Source organism: Poecilia latipinna, unplaced genomic scaffold, assembly GCF_001443285.1.
Source record: "Poecilia latipinna isolate Pla-1442-1.1 unplaced genomic scaffold, P_latipinna-1.0 Scaffold892, whole genome shotgun sequence".
In the NCBI taxonomy this organism is placed as follows: Eukaryota; Metazoa; Chordata; class Actinopteri; order Cyprinodontiformes; family Poeciliidae; genus Poecilia; species Poecilia latipinna.
The window spans coordinates 22,712-43,472 of NW_015113508.1; the positions used below are offsets into that span (position 1 = coordinate 22,712).

At 40.3% G+C, this 20,761-nt stretch overlaps 2 protein-coding genes across 7 annotated transcripts in view; both read left to right on the forward strand.

The window, feature by feature from the left end:
- The window catches only part of LOC106957296 (diacylglycerol kinase eta-like), a 29,048-nt gene extending 20,893 nt beyond the window's left edge, over positions 1-8,155 (forward strand). For 3 of the 4 annotated variants that reach the window (XM_015048573.1, XM_015048572.1, XM_015048574.1), the window contains one exon: positions 3,519-8,155. In XM_015048573.1, the coding sequence (XP_014904059.1) occupies positions 3,519-3,549 (31 nt within the window). In that variant the 3' untranslated portion in view covers positions 3,550-8,155. Of the gene's footprint in view, positions 1-959; positions 1,091-3,518 lie in introns of all 4 variants that reach the window. The other variant, XM_015048571.1, reaches the window with a different exon arrangement.
- A 2,108-nt stretch (positions 8,156-10,263) lies between these two features.
- The window catches only part of akap11 (A kinase (PRKA) anchor protein 11), a 29,891-nt gene continuing 19,393 nt past the window's right edge, over positions 10,264-20,761 (forward strand). For 2 of the 3 annotated variants that reach the window (XM_015048575.1, XM_015048577.1), the window contains exons 1-5: positions 10,264-10,342; positions 17,900-18,001; positions 19,420-19,530; positions 19,617-19,670; positions 19,774-19,899. In XM_015048575.1, coding sequence (XP_014904061.1) covers positions 17,939-18,001; positions 19,420-19,530; positions 19,617-19,670; positions 19,774-19,899 — 354 coding nt within the window. In that variant the 5' untranslated portion in view covers positions 10,264-10,342; positions 17,900-17,938. The other variant, XM_015048576.1, reaches the window with a different exon arrangement.

Here is a 20,761-nt window from a genome sequence, read left to right on the forward strand (position 1 = left end):
CGGGTGGGGGGGGGGGCTTTCCTGCCACCGAAGGTGGAACTTCCTGCAGACCACCCAGGCTTTTGCCTCTTCTCTCCTCCTCCGTCTTCTGTGTCCCAACCCCAGTTGATGCTAAGCCTGTCACAATAATCAATAAATCAGTTAATCTCATGATGAACTAAAAAACATTTGCATGGCTCAGCGTTTTTCTCTTTTCTCTCTCTCTTTCTACCAAACACTGGATGACTGAAGTCTTCAGTCTGGTACTTTGGTCTCAATTTGTCCCTTTTTTCTTCTTCTTTTAATCAGTTTAGTTTGCAGAGACCTGAGCGTCCATCTTGTTTGTTCCTTTTAGTTGTTTTCTTTATTTATTTTGAATATTCAAAATGTCTTCCAGTTCCAGTGTTAAATGTTTGTTAGCAGGTGAACTTGCATTATTATGGCATTATGACTATATTACTTGAAAATGGTCTCAAGACAACAATATTCTCGTTTATCGCAATAACTACTGGGACAATTTGTTATTGTGGCAGGCCTAGTTAAAGCATGACCCCCTCCCCCAGCCCTCCTTCATCTGCACTCACCCCAAACTCTCACCTGAAACAGAATGCATCCTTCTTAGCACCTATCAGCCTCTTCATCCTTTCCCTGCCAATCCGCCGCCACTGCATTTCTCTCCATCCTTCCTCTCTTGCTCACCTGTAATTTACCAGTTTGAGCCCGTCTGTGAGCTTTTCTGTGTGTGTGTGTGTGTGTGTGTGTGTGTGTGTGTGTGTGTGTGTGTGTGCGCGTGTGCGTGTGTGCTTGTTTGTGACGCCATCTCCATATGTGTGTGTGTGTGTGTGTGTGTGTGTGAGAAAGATCCTGGGTGAAATGAGTCAGAGATTCAGGTGAAGTGGTACCTGTGAGGTGCTCTGAGCCCCTCTCTGCTCTGCTTTGTGTCTGCATGTGTGTGTGTGCGGGTGTGTGTGTGTGAGTAGTGGAGAGGTGGGGCACAGAGGAGGTGGGCGTCTGGCTGGAACAGCTGAGTCTCGGGGAGTACAGAGACACCTTCATACGGCACGACATCCGAGGCTCAGAGCTGCTGCACCTGGAGAGGAGAGACCTGAAGGTAATCACACACACACACGCACACACACACTGGTGTTTACAGCTTGTAGTGAGTCCGACAATCAGCTCTTCCTGTCTCCTGCCGATGTGCTGCTTCTCTATGGCTCTGTGGCCTGTCCCATGTCTCCCTGCTGCATCGCTCTGCTTGGCTTCCACTGTCTGGTGTTGCTCGGTGATAAGACCTGCTAACCCACTAACACTGTGTTTACTGACCAAGAGGGAAGCAGAAGACGCTGGGGGGGGGATTCAAGCCTAGCTTGAGCGACTTGTTGAAGACCACAGTCTGATGACCTGTGATGTTTAACGGGGCAGCATTGTGTAAAATCATCTTTTTTGAGCTTCACGTCGTGTAATAGTGTTTTTCGCTCATCAACAACATACCTGAAGTGTTGCCTTGACTCTTTCATGGATGTCTGAGAAATCCTTCATGGCAACAATTCAGCTGTGCAAAAACGCCTGGTTGGACTGAGCAGCTCCTCCTAAAACACAAAGACGTATCGTCACATCAAATTTAGCATGAACCGATAATGTAAAGGGTGATTCTGTTAAATATCTGACAGCCAGATGACTGTTTTTTACTTTTGACCCATTCATATTTTTGTTAATTTACAGGTTCATTGTGTTTTAGGTCTCTGACTCTAATTGCTTCACTGTACTGAATGAAAAATGTCTTATAGGATTTTTGTTTTGCTCTACTTCTGTTCAAATTTTTTAGTGTACAAACTAAATTATAATCCATACTCTAAAATGTTTTTGTACTATTAGTTTGTGTAGAAAGCACTGAGTTTCTCTCTTCTAAAGGGGCCTTTAGTCTGGTGTGTGATTAGTCCTGTTTGAAAAACCCTAAAAATACAAAAAAGAAAAAAAAAATGCTTTCAGGTTTGGATAAAAAATGGGGAGAAAGAGATTATTTCATATCCAACTTTTAAAAGATGAAAATACATGAATAAAACCCGGCATCAGTCTAAGATGTGATCACACTTTCTGCTTCTGGTTTTCAAAAAACCAGTAAAGAACCAAATCCAGCACCAGGACTGAAACCCAATCAGTCGTCCTCGTGTCACGGTTTACTTTTCCTTTTTAGGGAAGTTGGTTTTGTGTCTGAGAAATAATAAACTAATGTTCATTGTTTCTCATGTTTATTGTTTTAAAGTGATGCTGACACACATTATGAGTGTTTATGTAGTAAAGAAAAGGTCTAGTTAAAAATGTACAGAATTTGTTTCTTTAAATGTCCTGTATTCGACAATTTTGAGTCTAGAAACTTTGGAATGTTCTATCCTAAAATGACTTGGGATCAAGAAAAGCACTCGCTACTAGGATGTACTTTCTAGTTCATGAAATGTGTCAATAGCTGCGTTTCCATTATGAATGTACACAAAACTTTGTTGATGTTCCACTAATGTAAAAAAAAAAAAAAAAAAACACAATTTCAAAATTGCGGCGTTTTCATTAAATAAGAAACATGATCAAAACCACACGCAAATCATTTTGTTCATGCAGTAAGTCATTAAGGAACAGGCCTACCACTTCCTGTCGTCTTTGTCTTTTCCACCGGTGGCAACATCTGGCTGTTGGTCATGTGACTCGTGTGATGAGAAAGTGTTTCTACTGCACTTCTGTGAAAAACCTCCCCCTCCAATTGCAAAAACTTTCTTTTTTTTTTTTTAAATTGGCATGTTTCCATTAAGCTAATTGGTAACACTTTATTTGAAGGGGGGTGAATAAGACTGTCATGACACTGTCATAAACATGTCATAACACCTGTCATGAACATGAATAAGCCTTCATGAATATTTATGACTGTTGTCATAAAGCATCATTTGGTAAATTATGACACTTTTAATACAAAGTTGACATTATTCAAAATGTCTTTGTTATGACAACTTGACATTAACCAAGAGATCATTACTGTTATAAATTTGTTATAAAAGTATTACTGATTGCACTTTAAAAATTAGGTAACTTTATGTTATTAAAGGTAAAGTTTAAACAGTAATGATTTCCTGGTTAATGTCAAGTTGTCATAACAAAGACATTTTCAATAATGTCAACTTAGTATTAAAAGTGTCATAATTTACCAAATTGACGCTTTATGACAACAGTCATAAATATTCATGAAGGCTTATTCATGTTCATGACATGTTATGACATGTTAATGAAAGTGTCATGACAGTCTTATTCACCCCCCTTCAAATAAAGTGTTACCAGCTAATTTGTGGAATTCCTATTTTTCAATGTTATGGTCCATGGAAACACAGTCATTGTTGCAGAGCAGGTCTTCCTTTGTTCTGTAGCGGTAGCGTTTTGCAACTTTACACTCACAATAGGAAATAGGAGCCATAGAAATCCCCAACAGCTCCTCATACTAGCTTGTCTTTGGTCACAATGCTTGACTTCTTCTGTTTTGTCTCCTTGTTGGATCTCAGGATCTGGGGATATCGAAAGTGGGTCATATGAAGAGAATCCTCCAGGGAACTAAGGAGCTGGCCAAGGTCTCCATGGTTGACCTTTAACCTGGGAGCAATAACTGCCAGAGAGGGGGAAGCCACATATTCCCCCCTAACGTGGGAGTTTGGGAGCACCGTAGGCAGAGAGAGAGAGAGAGAGAGAGAGGAGACGGGTATTCAAGTGGAGCCGGCTTTAACCGCACACCGTGAGCGCCTTCGTGACGGTGCTGATGGGACCAGGACGTGCGAGTGTGCCCCTGTGTGCGCGTGTGTGTGCGTGTTCTTGCTGCGGTGCCAACATGACAGTCCAGAAAGCTGAGGAAAGTTCAAAGTGGAAGTCAAGAATCTTCATAGCAAAAAAAAAAAAGCCATTTCAAAGTTAATAACCACTCATAGCACACTATCAGGTATGCAAGAATCCATATTAATAACTAGTTGTCTGATGAACTAGTAGCATAACTAAGACTTCCATGAGTTCGGAGTTCACTTTGAGTTGGAGTTGAGCGTTGAGATGAATCTTGAGCATTGAAGCAACCGTCGGGATTTCTGCCGAAGCAGAAAAACAAACATCTCCATCTGCCGTCGGGGCGCGGTCGCATGCTACACTTGCTAAACTTTTAAGTATCTTTAACTGCATGATTAGTGTCTTGATTTTTTTGGTGTGCAAGATAACACTTGAAGAAGTTTTACATGTCTTATTAAGTATTACGATGCCATTGTTACTACTGAAACCAAGATGGTGTGCTTTTTTTTTTTTCCCCTCTCGCTTGATTTAATTTATTTTTGCTAGCATGACTATAACGTGTCAAAGGTTTCTGTTAAGTGCCATACTTTGGGTCATTTGTTGTAAAACGTGCTTTACGGCGGTCATCATAGGAAGATGAACGACGAGGTAGGAATCGGTGGAGTTGTTGTCCGTGGATGTGAAAACAGAACCAAAGTGAATGTTGGAGGAAAACCTGATGGTTTTGTTTCGAGGACCACAAGGGGTCTCACTTCCACTCAGACTGGGACTAACAGTTTCCAAGGAGACACTGCTGGTCAGGGACCAGACAAATATATTATAGTGTTGCTCAGTTTTTTTTTTGTTTTTTTTTTTTGTTTGTGTGTTTTGTTGTTAGGAATACCTAAAAGGCACTTTTCACATCTTGCTTTATGCAAGTGCAAATCTTCATATCATTACATTGATTAAAAACAACAACAAAAAAATCACCTCAACTTTGTATCTTTTGGCAGTTTTAACTAATGCAAGATAGCAATTAGGTAACCAGTTTTGAATATGTAACGAAGCAGTTGATCTTCTATTTCCACGTTGATAGAAACTTTTTCCTTTTAGTTTCTTTAAGGTCGATGGCATTACAGGGTATATTTCTAGAAGTGATGCTAGGTTTGTACATACTTATGCACTGTACATATGGTAAACAAGTGGATGCAAACGATGTTTGTAAGTGTTGTAGCGTTATGCATTTTGTAGTTTTGCTGACTTGGCATGCATTCGTGAAGAGCTCCCCCTTTTGGACAGAGTGTAAAACACCTTAAACAGTCGTGCATTGCTGATTTTGTTCTGCTCTCTTGTACATGTTAACTTTGTTGTATTCTAATGATGGTGCAATATCTGATCTCTTGTTTTGTTTTTCTCTCTTAAACTTTGCAAAATGATCTCTATCTGTGTGGGGGGGGACATCTAAAACTTGTGTTTTTATTTCTGTTTATGGTTTTTGGTTTCTATATTTTGTTAGTCTGGGAGAATTTTTAAAGTTTGACCCCACAGCTGTTTCTTACATGCTCCAGACTTCTTCCAGTGGTTGATTTGTTTGTAGATTCGCTCCTCTGTGCTTCCAAGATGATACTCTAATAAGACTGTCTGTGAATGGATTGACTAGGCAGACGTGACTGTTGTGTTATCACGTATTATAATGTTTGTTTGTGCATTTGTCTGCACAGACATTTAGTAGCCTGACATGCAAGCAGTTGTATAAGTTCAGCTGCAAAACAATCCATATTTTTGCCTCCTTTTTTTGGGGGGTGGGGGGTGGCTTTTCCTTATAAAACGAATCAATATTTTGCAGGTTATCACACCCTGTTAGATTTGCACATTCAAATGTATTCGTCCCTTCATTTCAGGCCTATAAGATATTATGAAAGAACAGAGGAAGACAGACAATAAAGCTTGTTTCATTTCCTCCAATGCAACCTGACATTTGATAACTGAGGCTAGGGAATAATCGTTGCTAATTTTAGCTTTGCAGTAGCTGCGTTTCCATTACAAATGTGCGCAAAACTTTGTTGGTATTTCGCTGAAGTCAAGTCGTAGTTGCGGTGTTTCTTCTAAATAAGACACACAACTAAAATCCCACCTGAATAAGACCGTTCACGTCATTAAAGAACCATTCTGCGCCATCACCCTCCTGCCACCTCCTGTCATCTTCTTTGTCATTTCCACCAGTAGTAACGTCTGGTTGTTGATCACATGACTCGTGTGATGCGAAAAAAGCGTTTCCATTGCGGTTTCATGAAATACACTAATTTCACTGCGGTGGCGTAACCACCTCATCCTAGCTCAAAAACTTTTCTTTTCGAAAAACTTGAGTTTTTTCAAAATTGTAGTGTTTCCATTAATTGAATTAATTTTTTCTATCCCAGTTTGCGTAACTATATGATCAATGGAAACATAGCTAGTGTAGCCCTTTTAGCTGATATTACGCTTACAGTGTCTTACAGTGCAATTCATACCACTTGGTGCCACAGCCTTCAATGTACTTCAGTTGTTTCTGATAAGTGTGGCATGCATTACTATTTTGCCTTCGTGAGTCAATATTCATGGAGGACCACTTTCGGTGACCTAAAGATTCAAAATCTTGCAAATTCTTCTTATCAAAACAACTCAAATTCTGTCAAATTGGATGGATGGAGAAATTTTTTAAGCCTCCAATTTTTAAATCTTGGATTTAGATGTGGACTTTTGCTAGGCCGTTTTAACACATGGATTTATTGTCACCTTGGATGTGTCTTCTGACAAAGTCTCACCTCTCAAGTCTTTTGCAGTTATTTCCCGTCTCGATCCATCTTTTCATCAACTATGGCTAGTTTCTCTTTCCCTGCTGATGAAAACATCGCCAATCCATAATGCTGCCACCACCATGTTTCACTATGGGGTTGGTGTTTTCAGGGTTGCGTATATCGTTAGTTTTCAACACATATATGCCAAACAGCTATGAGCAGAGTTTGTTAAAGTTTTTACTCTTAGCTTACTTTTGTGGGAAATTGGTTGCATGTTATTGTATTTTAGAGGCATCAGACTTAAAAGGGGTGAGTAAAAATGCATGCAAACACTTTCTAAATTTTTATTCATATAAACAAAATCTGCTATAAAACATAATCATTTTAATTTTCTTTGCACTCTGCAGTTATGTGCTACTGAGCGTTAGTTCGCCACATAAAATCTTATTAAAAGGCATTGAAGTTTGTGGCAGAAATGTAATTAATCATGTAAAAACCTAAACAGTATGAATTGTTTTGTAAAGTACTTTCTGCATTTAATGTAGGTAGGTGCAAAAAAAAAAAAAACAAACAAAAAAAAAACCGTTCAACTTTTCTGTTTTGAGGGACCGCACGCCCCCAAAAAGTGATTGAATGCATCATCGTGTGTTTTCTGTAACATCCCACAAGGGGGCGATCCAATACACGTCAACTCTCAAAAGCAGGCAGCTGAAGCTCTCGACAGTTTCTTACAGCGACAATCAGTTCGGTTGACCGTGGAGCTCCTCACTGATTTGAACACAAAATCGAACCAGATTTAATCTTTAAAGACATAAATATGTGTATTATTTTCTTATCATGCTGCCAAAGATATTAGTTTTATGAGAACTGACATCCCATTGCAGTGCTAGTCCTTGATAAGGGATCACTTATAGCCTCTCTACGCCGGACGCCAGGCGAGTTCTGAAACACTCCGTCGCTGTTTTGGACCAGAGAGTTCTCCTCTTTAATATTTAACAGTGGAAGTCAGTAGCCACTGTCCTCCCATGCTGGGTTTCCTACTGGTTTGTAAATAATGCTGCAAACTGCCTTTTTTTTTTTTTTTTACCAAAACCAACTGAACCCACGCGGATCTGTAAAAATCAAATGAACACGTCGTCTTTTTTTTATTTTTTATTTTTTTGCTGTGTGAGTGTGTGTTTTTAAGTGACGGGAGAAAAGAAAAGTGAGTTTCATTTGTTTACATAACGTTTACAATCGCACAGGTTTCCTTTGTAAGACTATATATGTAGCTACAGACAATATTTGCATACTTATTGCCTAAGGTTTAATGATATAACGTGTATTGTGTTTTCACAGTTGGAATATAATGTTACAGTTCTCACCTGTATTACTTATCTGGATGATTTTGGTAAAGTAGTTGATCATTTTTATGACTACTATAAGTGACTGTTTTCTGTGCCTTTTTATGGTTAGAATGCATGGTTACCTATTTATTACAACTTGGAGTCACTGAGATGTGTATTTTTGTATTCGGAATAAATAAATGATTCAGCCCTTGTTGTACATTTTAAGGTGCCTTGAATCAGGCCACCTGTTCATATCTCTCTTCTTCAATAAAACCAAATACATATGCAGTGTGTTTCTGTCTCCTTCTGGTGTGACACGTGACCAGGAAAATAATTGAAGTTTTTTTTTATTATTATTGTTATTATACAAGTAGAACTAGCAGGTTATGCTATAGATGTTGCAGATATCAGCAGTTTTAAAGATACAGTCCATTGGGCTGTACTCTTTTTTAAAAAAAAAGTAATCTGACAATTAAAACAGGTAGATGACACTGTATGGGTTAACACTGCTTCACAAAGTTTTTAAAAAGTATGATTAAGGGGAAAAAAAAACATCTTGTTCTGCTTTGTCTGTATTTGAGTTGATGACATCACAAGAGGTACAAAACTGGAACTGATCATTATTGGACTCTGTTGTCTTGACAACTCAATGATCAATTTTGACGCCTTTCAGATGAGGACCAGTCATTTTTAGTGAAATGGTCTTAGCCCCGCCCACTAAGATTATTAGTAAAGCTGAGAAATAAAATGTTTAGATTATTAGTATTATGTAAAAGAAGATCATCATGTTATAATGCATCATGTTATAATTTTACTCCCTTGACTTACCTGAAGTGTTGATTTGATTCCTTATTTCATGTTTGAGAAATCATTTAATCTCAAAAGAACTCTGATCAGTTGCCTGTTACTTTACGCTGTGCAATCAGAATCATTAGATTAAATCTTTCTTTAGGGCCCAGTGTTAGAACATGTCTTTTTTTTTTTCCTTCTAATTTCCAAGAAGCTTAAACCCACCAAAGAATTCTTGAAGTTTTAAATATTTTCAGTGTCGATGTGCCGGCAGTAAGCAAAAGTTTCCATAAAATGTGGTTTTGGGAGGGGTGTGGGGACAGGGTATATTTCCAAGGTAAATTAAAAACAGACTTCATCACTGTGACAATACAACTGGAAACAAGTTTGTGAGTTTGTGAAGGTAGGCACAGGCTCTCTGAATTAAAAATAAAATAAAATACATGTCAGGACAAAGCAAAAAAAAAAAAAAATCCTCTGGTGCCAGTATGTCAAATACATAAAATATTCAGCTAAATACTTGTAGTTTATTTCTCTGTCTTGTGGGTCTCTTGGCTGCTTCTTTCTCTCACCTTCACCATGTATTGGTAGGTTTGCAGTTGCACCAAACTTTCATTCTCAAATAATTAATCAGTTCTGGGACATGATATTGATCTATAACCGTAATTTAAACTCCTGTGCTATACTTGATCCTGCTGTTTTGTTCTCTAACTATTCTGAGATTATTAAAGAACAGCTAGATGTATAATGACATTCAATCACATATCCAGGCTATCCTTTTTCAGAATTTTATTTCTGAAAAACGAAGAAAAAATTTCAAACTCTCCTTTCCTTCTTTATTCCATTTATGCTCTATCCACTTAATGTCCCAATAAAATACATTGGCATTTCTGGTTAACACTAAGTGTGAAGATGCAAACGCTTCAACCACCCTTAATATATTCGCTATTCTACTTCCTAGCAGCTAGATTTTGTAATATTTTTTGAGTTTATCTCAAAGTTTTAGGTTTCTTTCACGCAGCTCCTTCGTGTTTGTTAAGTCTATGTAGCAAGTTCATGAAGAGGAAAACAAAAAGAAACGAAAGTGAGATAATCCCAATTATTCCTTTTTATATTCTAAGTGATTAAATGCATTGCCTCGCTTATTAACCCTTCACGTAGATGTATTATTCACAAAATATCACGAAAAAAGTTAACAGTGTTGAAGTTGAGTGATATACACTCATTCAAGTTGCCATGTTTCAGAACGCGAGTAATTCTACTTTTTTATACTGCTCAAATTTCTCGATTTTTGATTATTTTTGTCCTACACAGTGCGATATCTTTTTTTGAATCTGGGTTCTACTTGTGATGCCTGACTTTTGTTTTCATGGGAAGACTATGGAAAGACTGCAATAGGCCGTGAATGTGAAGCTCGGTTCGATTCTGGGAGCCATTTCGTTCGGTCCTGAATGAGTGAACGGTATAAGTTTGCCTTCAGAAAAAACAAATTAATGCCAATTTTACATAATAAAATATTGCAAACGTTTTTACAATATTTCAGCCGTAGAGTCCGGCTCTGGTTTGACATGGTGGGTCACGTTGTCACGTTGAGATTGAAAAAAATCCAAAACAGTCGGATCGTTCCCGGACCGCCCATCAAAGTCAGCGGCTCCCGTCAGCGCTGCTGGAGTCCGACGCTGAGAGGTGAGGCGGGGGGGCTTTATAACACAACACGGACTTGTTAAACATTAACAGATAATAGCTGCGTATTGTTGAAAGAGAATTAACTGAATGCATGTCAATGTCACCGTCGTTTCTGTGACTAGCTAGTCAGGGTTGTTAGGGTGACAAACCGGAGCCGACCGCGGCCTGCCTGCTTCTGCTGCTAGCTTCATGATTGACAGCTTGTCACCTCCCAAGGAGCCTCTCTCTGAAGTGGACTGTTGTCATTTTATATGTACTTAAGGTCTGTTTGAATCTGTATACATATATATATGTGTGTGTGTGTGTACGTATAATGTGCTGCCGCTAGCACGCTGGCTAAGCTTTTACGTGCTGTGGCCGTGAGAATCACCATCAGCATCCTCAGTGAGGCTCCTCTGTGGCCTTGCTGGCTGCCGCTTCCTGACCCGGGAGCAGGAACAGATATGCGGCTGGTCCTCCTGCGAACAGCCGGCCTGCTCTGGTGGTAGCTTCCCGTGTAGCCACGGGATGATTGTATCAATTTTGTGTCCTGGTCATAATGCGGTGCGGTTATAGCAGGGCTGTCGCAGTGTGTATTTTCTTTACTACACCATAGTTGTTACTGACGGGACAACCTCCTCTTTTCCACACCCTCACCGTCTGCTTCTGTGGCATCATCTCTGAGTGTTTCTAACAGACTGCAGCTAATAGTGGCTTGTTAAAGTATTGTCATTTTGAACATTATATATTTATTTAATAACAATCGCAACCTTCATTGGTAGATGGAAGAAAAACCCTTCCACATATGTATTTCTCAATTTTGTCAATTAAAAACATTTTTTCCAGTCAGACGGACATGTTGTGATAGGTTTGCAGTCGTGTCCTACTCTTTCTGTTTTCACATGATGGATTGAACAGCAGTTTGTAGGAAGAGGACAAAGGCATTATGCTGTTTTCTCATTATAATCTGGAATCTTGTTTTCTTTATGCCTCATGTTTAGTTTGGTGAGGTATCGGTCAAAATGGCTAAAGGTTGCAGAGAGGGGATAAACAGACCTTACTGAAGAAGGAATTGTATCTCCAGGGAGTAAATTACAAAAGGCATTTGTGGATTCAATCTGAGACACTTAATCCTTATTAAATTCCAGCAGACTGCCAGCTGTTTTTGCACGGAGTCGACTGGGTTTCGCCCGAATTCAGAAAAGACAAGTCCCTTGAGCCTCTAAATGTTTTCTGTAGCTCCGTGTAACATCTGCTTGTTAAGTAGAGCAGCTAATCGAGTAGAAATGGACAGAGAGGAATTTAGTGTCTTCATCCTAAAGTTCTCAGAATCATTTAAGAAATAACATGACGCTTCTGTTATCCTCAGTAAATCAAATCAGTTTCCTGTAATTTCATTGTTTAGCAACACAACACAACAAAACAAACAGGTTTCTCTGGAGTCAGCGCTCTTCTCAAAATTAAAGCTCACAGGTCTTTGAGAGAGCGAGCTTGCTTTAATATGTCATCATTATCAATATATGACTTGAAAATGATCTCAAAACAACAATATTATCGTTTATTGCAATAATTACTGGGACAGTTTATTGTCCAGCAATAAACTGGGACTAGTCCTGTCGTTTTCTGACAGGACTAGTGTCATTTTAGCAACTCCAAACAACTGATGGTAGATTTGTTCTTATTTTCAGACATCCAGTAGCTCCTGGGTGCCACCCTGTCAGCGGTCACCATGCTTTATTTAAGCCACGCTGAGAGCAGACGTGACGTCACACTTCAAAAGTGTGAAACCACTTTAAAACAGAGATCCTTTATTACTTCAAAATTAAACATTTTCCTTTGGCCTGCTGCTGTTGAAAGTAAGGCATAACTTTGTTCAAACTTTGTGTAATGGGATACAAAACAACTAAAACAAACAGCAAAAGTAGAAAATGGTGAAGGTTTGAAGTCTGGCTTTTTGTTGTTTTTGTTGAATGAAATGCGAAATGTGGTTTTCTCTTTCTTGATCTGGCCTTGATTCCTCCTCTGAGTTCACTTTTAAGCATCTCGCTGATACCAAAACTAGCAAACTTTGAGTCTTCCTCCGTTAGGAACCGCTTCTACACAGAAGAGTGTTGTGGTCTGCACGGCCGACTAGTGCTAATGAATGGTCTTTGGTCAGAACACGGACAGACTGTCAAGTTCCCAACTGATCAATCACTGACCACCACAGTTGGGAGTATTTGTGATTCATGATTACAATAATGATGTCACTAATATAGGGGGGGGAAAAAGCCCTTCAACATCTCAGTTTGGAGATCATTGGACCATGATCCTGTATTGTCTGTTCATCCATTCTATTGCAGACTAGCTGCTGTGTTTGGGATCGTTGTTCTGGTGACGACCCAGTTTGTCTGACAGACGGCCTCAGAGTTACGCTTCCTGGCCAAACAAAAAGTTACCTCCTGATTTTAACTGAGCAAATAGATCTGAGCTTCCTGTTGGACAGTTAGTGCCTGGACAGCTGTTTTCCAGCTGGCAGCAAGTTATTTAACCCGAGCTGATGTAATGAGGAGCTTCTCATTTCTCAAACAACCGTGCTGAAAGGCGCATCCTGTGGTCGTGGAAAAGACGTTGGTCTGTTTAAGAAGGGTCAGATCGTTGGCATCAAGCTGAGAAAACATCTGGAGATGCAGAAACAAACACTGGGTTGAGAACCATCCAATGAATTATTAAACACTGGAGGGAAAGTGGAAAACCATCGTGTTTGAACAAGAAATGTGGTCAGAAAAGAACCCTGAATGACCATGATCGGTGATCTCTGAATTATTTGGTGACGTAAAATTAAAGAAAAACATAACAAAGCCAATAATCTTTGAGGCTAACCGGAGAAAAAGATTGGACTCTACAGTGATGGAAGGTCATGTGATCTGGTGAGTCCAGATTGACCTCCTTCCAGAGTGATTGGCGCATTAGGGTAAGAAGAGAGGCAGATGAAGTGGTGCTCCCCTCATGCCTTCTGTGGCACCCAGGGAGTGCTTTGTTTTTTTCATTATCTCCAAACCTGGTTCTGCGTCGCCTTCACAGCTCTACCAAGCAAAACAAAGAACAAGGGGCTGGATTTTACCAGGCTACTTGCATTATGGTCAAACAACTCTTCCTTTGGTCCTATCTATCCAAAGGACACTGTTCAAGTAGTCTTGCAAACCTAAGTTACGGTGCCAGGTTCCTTTTAGAGAAGCTTTTTCCCAGCTGCACTTCCATATAACTCATACTTCTTTATCCCTTTTCAAATTTACCAGTCATGAATTTAAGCATTCAACAAGCTAGCAGAAGCCTGAAGAGTTGGTGCTCTTGGGTTTTTCTCAGTTTCTCCAAGCATTGCATTGTCTGCTGCTGAGAAGACCCGACAGCAGCCTTAAATGTTTCCCACTTGTAAATGTTGGTCTTCATATTGTTTGGAAATGTCCCAGTAACCCATCCCAGATTAATAGTCAGAACTAATTCCTTTTTTTTGTAGTCATTGCCGTTTGATTTTCCACCTTAGTGTTCTGTTAAGCACACCTTTATGCCCCAGAGCAGCAATCTGCTACTGCTTCTTTATTTATAAAGCACTTTAAAACAACAACAACTGTGACAGAGTGCTGTAATGAACGTTAAAATTATGGAACATCTGGACAGCAGAAAGCAAGGGACCTAGGATTGAGCCCTGTGGAACTCCATGAAGTAGAGCATTCAAAACCAGCATATTTACAGACATGGTTCTGTCTGACTGATGAGACCTGAACCATTTTAAAGTGGTGCCACTAAAACCCAATCGGTTGTGTAAAACGAGTTCATGAGATAATAACTCCTGCTGCTACTCATGCAATTAAATGCACTCGATAAACACAAACGTTTCTTGCGAGAGCACTGGCTCGACTCGATTGCTCTTTTAGGTTTCCAACAAAGGAAAGAAGTTGTGACTGACTTCCAGTTTCCTCCGTCCACCTGCCCATGGACACCTGCGCTTCATTATCCTCCAGTGTTTGTTCTCGGCCATCTGCGAGGGGGTTTCCTTGTGCTCCCACTCGTCTCCCTTGACCTCTGTTTATCTGTTCTTCTGACCACCCACATTAAGAACTTGACCCACTTAAGCCTCCTGACCAAACCGGGCTTCAGACTACACAGTTTCTGCTTATGGCAGGTGTTTTCTTTTTTTTGTTTTCTTTTTTTTGTTTTCTTTTGTTTTCTTTAGTTTTTTTTGTTTGTTTTTTTAGTTTGGCGTCTGAGATGATCCGCACCAGGGAGTGAGATCTGCTGAGCTCGAAGCGATGATGACTTTTTCTGAATGGATGGTCTCAGAGGTTTCCATTAGCCTTAACATTTCTGGACGTAACCTCCTGCGGGCTTAAGAGACGGAGTCAGTTGGACCCAGCGAGGTTTTTACCCAGTGCCCGGTCCGAAAAATTGAGAAAAAGCCAAACAGAAGTAACATCTGCCCACTAATATTATGACTTTTATGGAAACATAGACAGTCACAGAACATGATAGCTCTAGATATTGTGACCACAATGTAACTTACACTGGGTTACAAAAATAGTTTTTGGAAGTTGTTTATGTTTTTTCAACTGAATTATGACTGTTTTCCATTGCTGAATCTAAAATTGACATCTATTTTTTTCATTCAGGTCAGACTTTTATTCTAATTTGGTTTAGAGAAATCTGATCTTCTGACTGAATTGATGACATTTTTGGGACATTATCAGTTCATTTTTGATAATATTTCTCATTCAAAAAAAGGTTTTAGGAGAAAAAAAATATATGTTCTAACATAGTGTATGAATTAAATGTTATGCACTTAGATTTCTGTAAATTGAATAATAAACACTGATAAGGGTAAGTACATGTAAATTGAGCAGGACGTCTTCATTGTGTAAAATTCTCCGTCTCCTTCCTGTCCTGATGGAGTCTCTCCTCCTGCTCTTCACTCACTCATCAGATTCTCAGGAAACCGATCCAGATGTGAGAACAAGTCCTGCATTTTGATGCTCATGTTGCTCCATAGTTCAGAAAGTTGACCTGACTGAGGAAAACCAATCAGATTTTTGGATTCACATCAAAATTATGCTAAAATAGTTAAAAAAAAAAAAACGCACACATTTTTTTTGTCTGTTGACCAGTGTTATAGTAAAATACTAAACTTTACTACTCTACTATCAAGTACTTAATGATTTTGTATGATCAGTTTTTTGCAAATATGGTGTGACATCTATTGACCCTTCATAAGCTTTTACAAGGTTTTGTGTGTGTGTGTGGCTTTGGGCAGCACTATAGAGAAAAACAGCCTTACATGGCACTGGTTTAGGGAACTGACGGTCTGATGGGACACCCCTCCTCCTCACTTCCTCGCTGTGTGCTCTTCCCAAGTGTCGCGCTCAGCCAGGTGTCTCAAATATAATGAGCTAATTGTGCCGACTGCCCTTCTGACTGAATCAGGATGCTGTGGATAGCTGGGGTCAAGCCCTGGAGTGACAGTGAGAAGCCTGGAGGTCCTGGACGACCAGAGGAAGATGACGGCATTCGTTCCTCCCCAGCCGTCTCGTCAGGATACGTGAGGCAGACTCAGACAGACCACCTGCCCGCATCTTGACTCAGCTCTATCTGCTCTGGGTCGCACCTCAAAGGCGACGGCTTAGATTTCATGGGAAACTTCTCCTTCTTGTACACTGTAAATATTTTGCCTCCTCTACTGGCACTCCAGCGCTGCTCAGCGAGCGAGTTTCTGCTTACTCAAGACACACACACAGAAGTGCCTGTTTTCTCTGCGCACCGTTTGATCGTCGCGGCGGGTCACGCAGGTTTCCAGGCTTCATTGAAGTGCGGCACGGGGTAACTTCTCAGCCGCCATGACGAGTCCAGACCGGCTTTTAAGAGCTCCGTTCGTGACGACTTCACTCGAGTGTGAGGTAAACCCGGGTTAGCTGTGTTAACCCGCAGGATTGAGCTCATCGGCACACAGGTGCAGCGGATTAAAGTGGGGGCTTAAAAGTTTTCACACACATTGAAGTGATGTTTCACAGTTTGCCACAAGCTATGCAGGACACACAAAAGGATGAGGTCACAGCTGAAGTGTTTTCTTGCCACACAGAACAGAGCTGTGTGTTTTAAAACTACACAGCACCCTGAAAAATCATCCCCACAAAACATGACGGTGGCAGCATCATGATGTGGGGATCTTAAGCCTGGACAAGATCCCCACAGGTTTTTGGTCACAGGAGAAGTCCTGGAAGAAAGAGGCCACAAAAGACTGGGTGATAAAATTGATATTATTGATTAATGGAATTTTTTGTTTTTGAAAATTGTACTTATTTATTTATTTTTTCTTTTGAAACTCTGGATTTTTTTTTTATCACTTTACTCCTTGAGTTTCCATAGTTCAGAGTGATGTCACCAAACGCAATGTGTGTCCCAACCAAATTGTATCTATTTTTTATTTTTTTTTACTTTGAATTCAGGTGAGTGCCTCAAATGAATATTTTATTTTTAATAACGAGAACATAGTTATAACATCACAAGAACACAGCGCTAACATCCAGAATCACGTCATAATATTAAACGATTAAAGTCGTAATTTTACGAGAACTCCAGCAGAACAAATAACAAAAAAACATAGATCATAAATATTGAGCCTCTTGTGACGTTTTACTTTTAACAGATAATAAAATGTTTTTAGCACATCATCATTAATTAGTATAAAATAACTGCAAAAATCTGTGTCTGTTTTGAAGAAAATACCCACAATGAGTCATGTCACATTGTGACAAGACTTTTTCTCACTCACATAACTTTTTTCTTGTAATTTCAATACATTTTTTTTTCTGTTAAAGTTGCACATTTGTTCTGCTAATTTCATTACTGTATTCTCTTTATTAAATAAAAATTCTCGTAGCCGTCTGTCATTGTACGTCCGTCCGGCCAAAGGTTTGTATGCCGGGACACAAAACATTGTTTAATATAGGAATGCACTTTTAAAAAAATATTTTCTGTCAGAAATCGATTGGAATTGGATCTGGTGTAAAGAAAAAAAAAAAAAAAGCAGAGCTTTTCTTTTGAAGCCACGTCACCCAGCCCTAACAACCACCATAAACACACATTAGTTTAGATCAAAGAGTATTCACGTACAAGAGAGCAGAATGCATACAAATACCTGCCACACCTTTCAGCTTTTCACTTCATTTCTAAAATGCATTTCTTTCCTCCCACTTCAGAATATTGTTCATCTGTGACCTAAAATCCCCCCGAAGATGCATTAAAGTCATAACCTGAAAAATGGGGGCAGGGGAAGTACAAGGAGTGTGAATGTGTGTGCCAGTCACTGTAATTCTCTCCTGTTTGTGACTCACACACTTTTCCACTGTGGAATTCAGAATTTTTCCACAAATGAAGTGAAAGTTTGATGTTCCCATTTGGCTGTGGTGGTTGTGGTGAAGGAGCACATTAGAGTTCAAAGGGTTCACCTTTTTTTTTTTTCTTTTGTTGTGCGTCGAAATAGGAGGGGGAGAGTATCGGGAAATATTTCTGGAAGTTGGGCGGCTGAGTCCATCCTCTTTCTGTTCCCAGGTGAGCCGACCGTCGGAGCGCCGGCGCCTCTCCGTTGCCATGGATGCTGGTGTTCGTGTGAGAGGAGGCCCCATCAGGTCCAAGTCGTCCGTACGGAGAGAGGTTTGTCTGCCGGGACACGAAACATTTTCTTCTGAGTGTTTTGATGTGGGAATGCTCACATTGACGAGGTCCAACTGGATCAATTCACAGCCCAAGAGCTCCAGAGTTATGTGTGTATGAATCAGTGGTTCTAGCCTCTAGGTGGGGGTTACAGTTGTAGCTGTTTTCTGTTGCCGTTATTCTCCTTAATATATATATATTTTTTTCCAGTTGTGAAGTATTTGCGGGTTCTGATATTTAGACTTCTATTGTTGCTAGAGATGCAACAATATGAAAATTCGGCCAAATATTACTATTGTTGTTATGGCTGATAACCAATATTTACCGATATTCTATATATTTCACTATTGTTTCAACACCTTTTGGGGGGGGGGGGGAACAAGCAGAAACAGACGGCAACAAGATAAAATAAATAAAATCGACATCGGTTGTTCATATCAGCCCGGTTTTATTTATCAGCTAGATACCGATATGTTAAAAAAAGGACTGACATCAGCCGATACCAATGTGAGTGCCAATATATCGTGCATCCCTACACAATATGTTACCAGAGTTACCATGGTTACCATGGTGGTGTTGCTAACAGTTAATCACAGGTCTTACATTTTGTCGTGCCAGGACTATTTCATTTCTTAGACATCTTCATTGCGTTCTGTGACTCAGAGCGGTTGAGGCTATCGCTAACTACCTGCTAACAAATCCTCGCTAACTACATAGCTAGATTTCTGCTTTTATTGTAGATGGCGACATTTGTTTTTACTGGATGACATTTGTTTTTACCACTGCCTCACTTCTGTTGCCAGCCCATATATGAGGCTAGGTGAGTTCAAAGACAAAATAAACTTTTAAGATAGGTGCTATGCGGGGTTATTGTGATGCTAGGTTATAGCAACTGTACCCTATGTTTATAGTTTTTTGGGTGTTTTTGGTCTTAAATTTCAGTCAAGATGGCATTTAAAAAGTCTTAAATTTGACTTGCATATATCCTGATAATTGGCTAGAAAATTGCATATTGCAGTTTTTGTACAAAATTAGCTCACATTGTTTTTTTTATGATGACTTTGAGTTGATATGTTGTATAGCTGCAGCTACCATCTGACCACAGCCGCTTCTTTAAAAAGCCTCCCACCAGGACAGGACCTGCGTTCAGTGCCGGATTGTGATTTAACTTTTTATCTGTGCGGTTGCTCTCCGTAGGAATGCAGTGGGCAGACTGCTGGGGGGGATAAAGTAGTTTCCAGAGTCGGTTGTGATAAAGCAGTGTTTCTTGGACCCGTCAAATGACGTGCATCCCGCTGTCTGTTTTTAGTGTCATTCTGTCAGGCAACCGGCCACGGTGAATAAATCCAGAAAGTGCGGTTGGTCCTTGGCCCTCACCGTGTGTGTGTGTGTGTGTGTGTGTGTGTGTGTGTTTACAGACGGTGCGTGACTCCGGAGCCCAATCTGCAAAGAGCCTCTTCAGGAGCAGAAAGGAGCTGTGCGGCGTCGGCCTGGAGCTGCCAGCCAGAGACGCCACTAGACTCTCTGAGGTTTGCTCTGCCCGGCCGCACCGATGGAGCTCAGCCACATCCACGCCTGGATAATGTAACGCTGACCGTGAGCTGTGTTCTTTCAGATTCACTTCGTGTGTCTGCCCGGACAATGTGAAGGGGAGGATTCCACCCAGCAGGTCGGGCACCGCCCCACAGCTGCCCCGCTTGTTCGTTTGATCTCGTCGTTCAGTCTGACGTGTTTTTATTCTGTTTTGTTGTTTGTTTGTTTGTTTCACCCAGACACTGTCGTCCCTGCCCGCGGCTCTGTGCGAGCTGCTCAAGTCTCTCCACGCGCACAGCCTGAAAAGCGACGAGGTCCTGCTGCTCAAAGACTCCCGCAGGCTGGCGGAGCACAGAGACATTCAGGTAGCCGCCGGCGCCGCATGTCGGGAAGTTATCTGCTGAGTCAGCAGGACAAGGGAGGCAGAAATGAGCTGGGGAAGTGAGGAGAGCGCAGACAGGAAGTGAGAAAACGGCAGTTTGACTGTTAAACTTCTCTCTACCTGCCGCAACTTTTATTCTCATGTCGACTTTTAATAAAGTATTTATTATGAAGGAAAAAAAAAAACATTTTCAAGTAACAGTCAGCACAAAAATCAGATATACTTGTTTGTTTTCCTTGGTTTTGAGGAAAACCAGAAATGTTTTCTTCCTGTTAAAAGAAAATATGATTTAGTCAGTGAAGTAGTGGAACTTTCTGCAGCCAGCTGTAGTTTTAAAACAGAGCAAAAGGTGGCGCTCTCATAGGTTTCAGGATTTTTTTTAGATATTTTCAAATAGTTTAAAAGTCTGTCTTGTAAGCTACAAATGGTGCACAACAAACAGTTGAGGGAAGGACAAAGATGAGGAGTGGGGGGAGGGGTCAATGCAGTAGAGATATTTAATATTGGAAAAATCTTGCAATAGTAGTAAATATTGTGATGGCAAAATCATGTGTGGTATCAGCTGTGTATATCTGCTGTTTTCTTCTTTCCTCTCGTTCCCGTCCGTGCGTCCATCACTCTGTGACCTTTAGCTGCTAGTGTCCAGTGTGAGGCTCTAAATGGGTAAATATTACATTAGCATATAAAGCCCAAGTTTATAACACTTGGAAATATATTAACCAACCTCTAACAGTCCTTTACGATGTGAATATTGCCTCCGGTGACATTGCAGTTAGGGCTGAAACGATTCCTCGAATGATTCGAGTACCTCGATTACTAAAATTCCTCGAGGAAAATTTACCTGC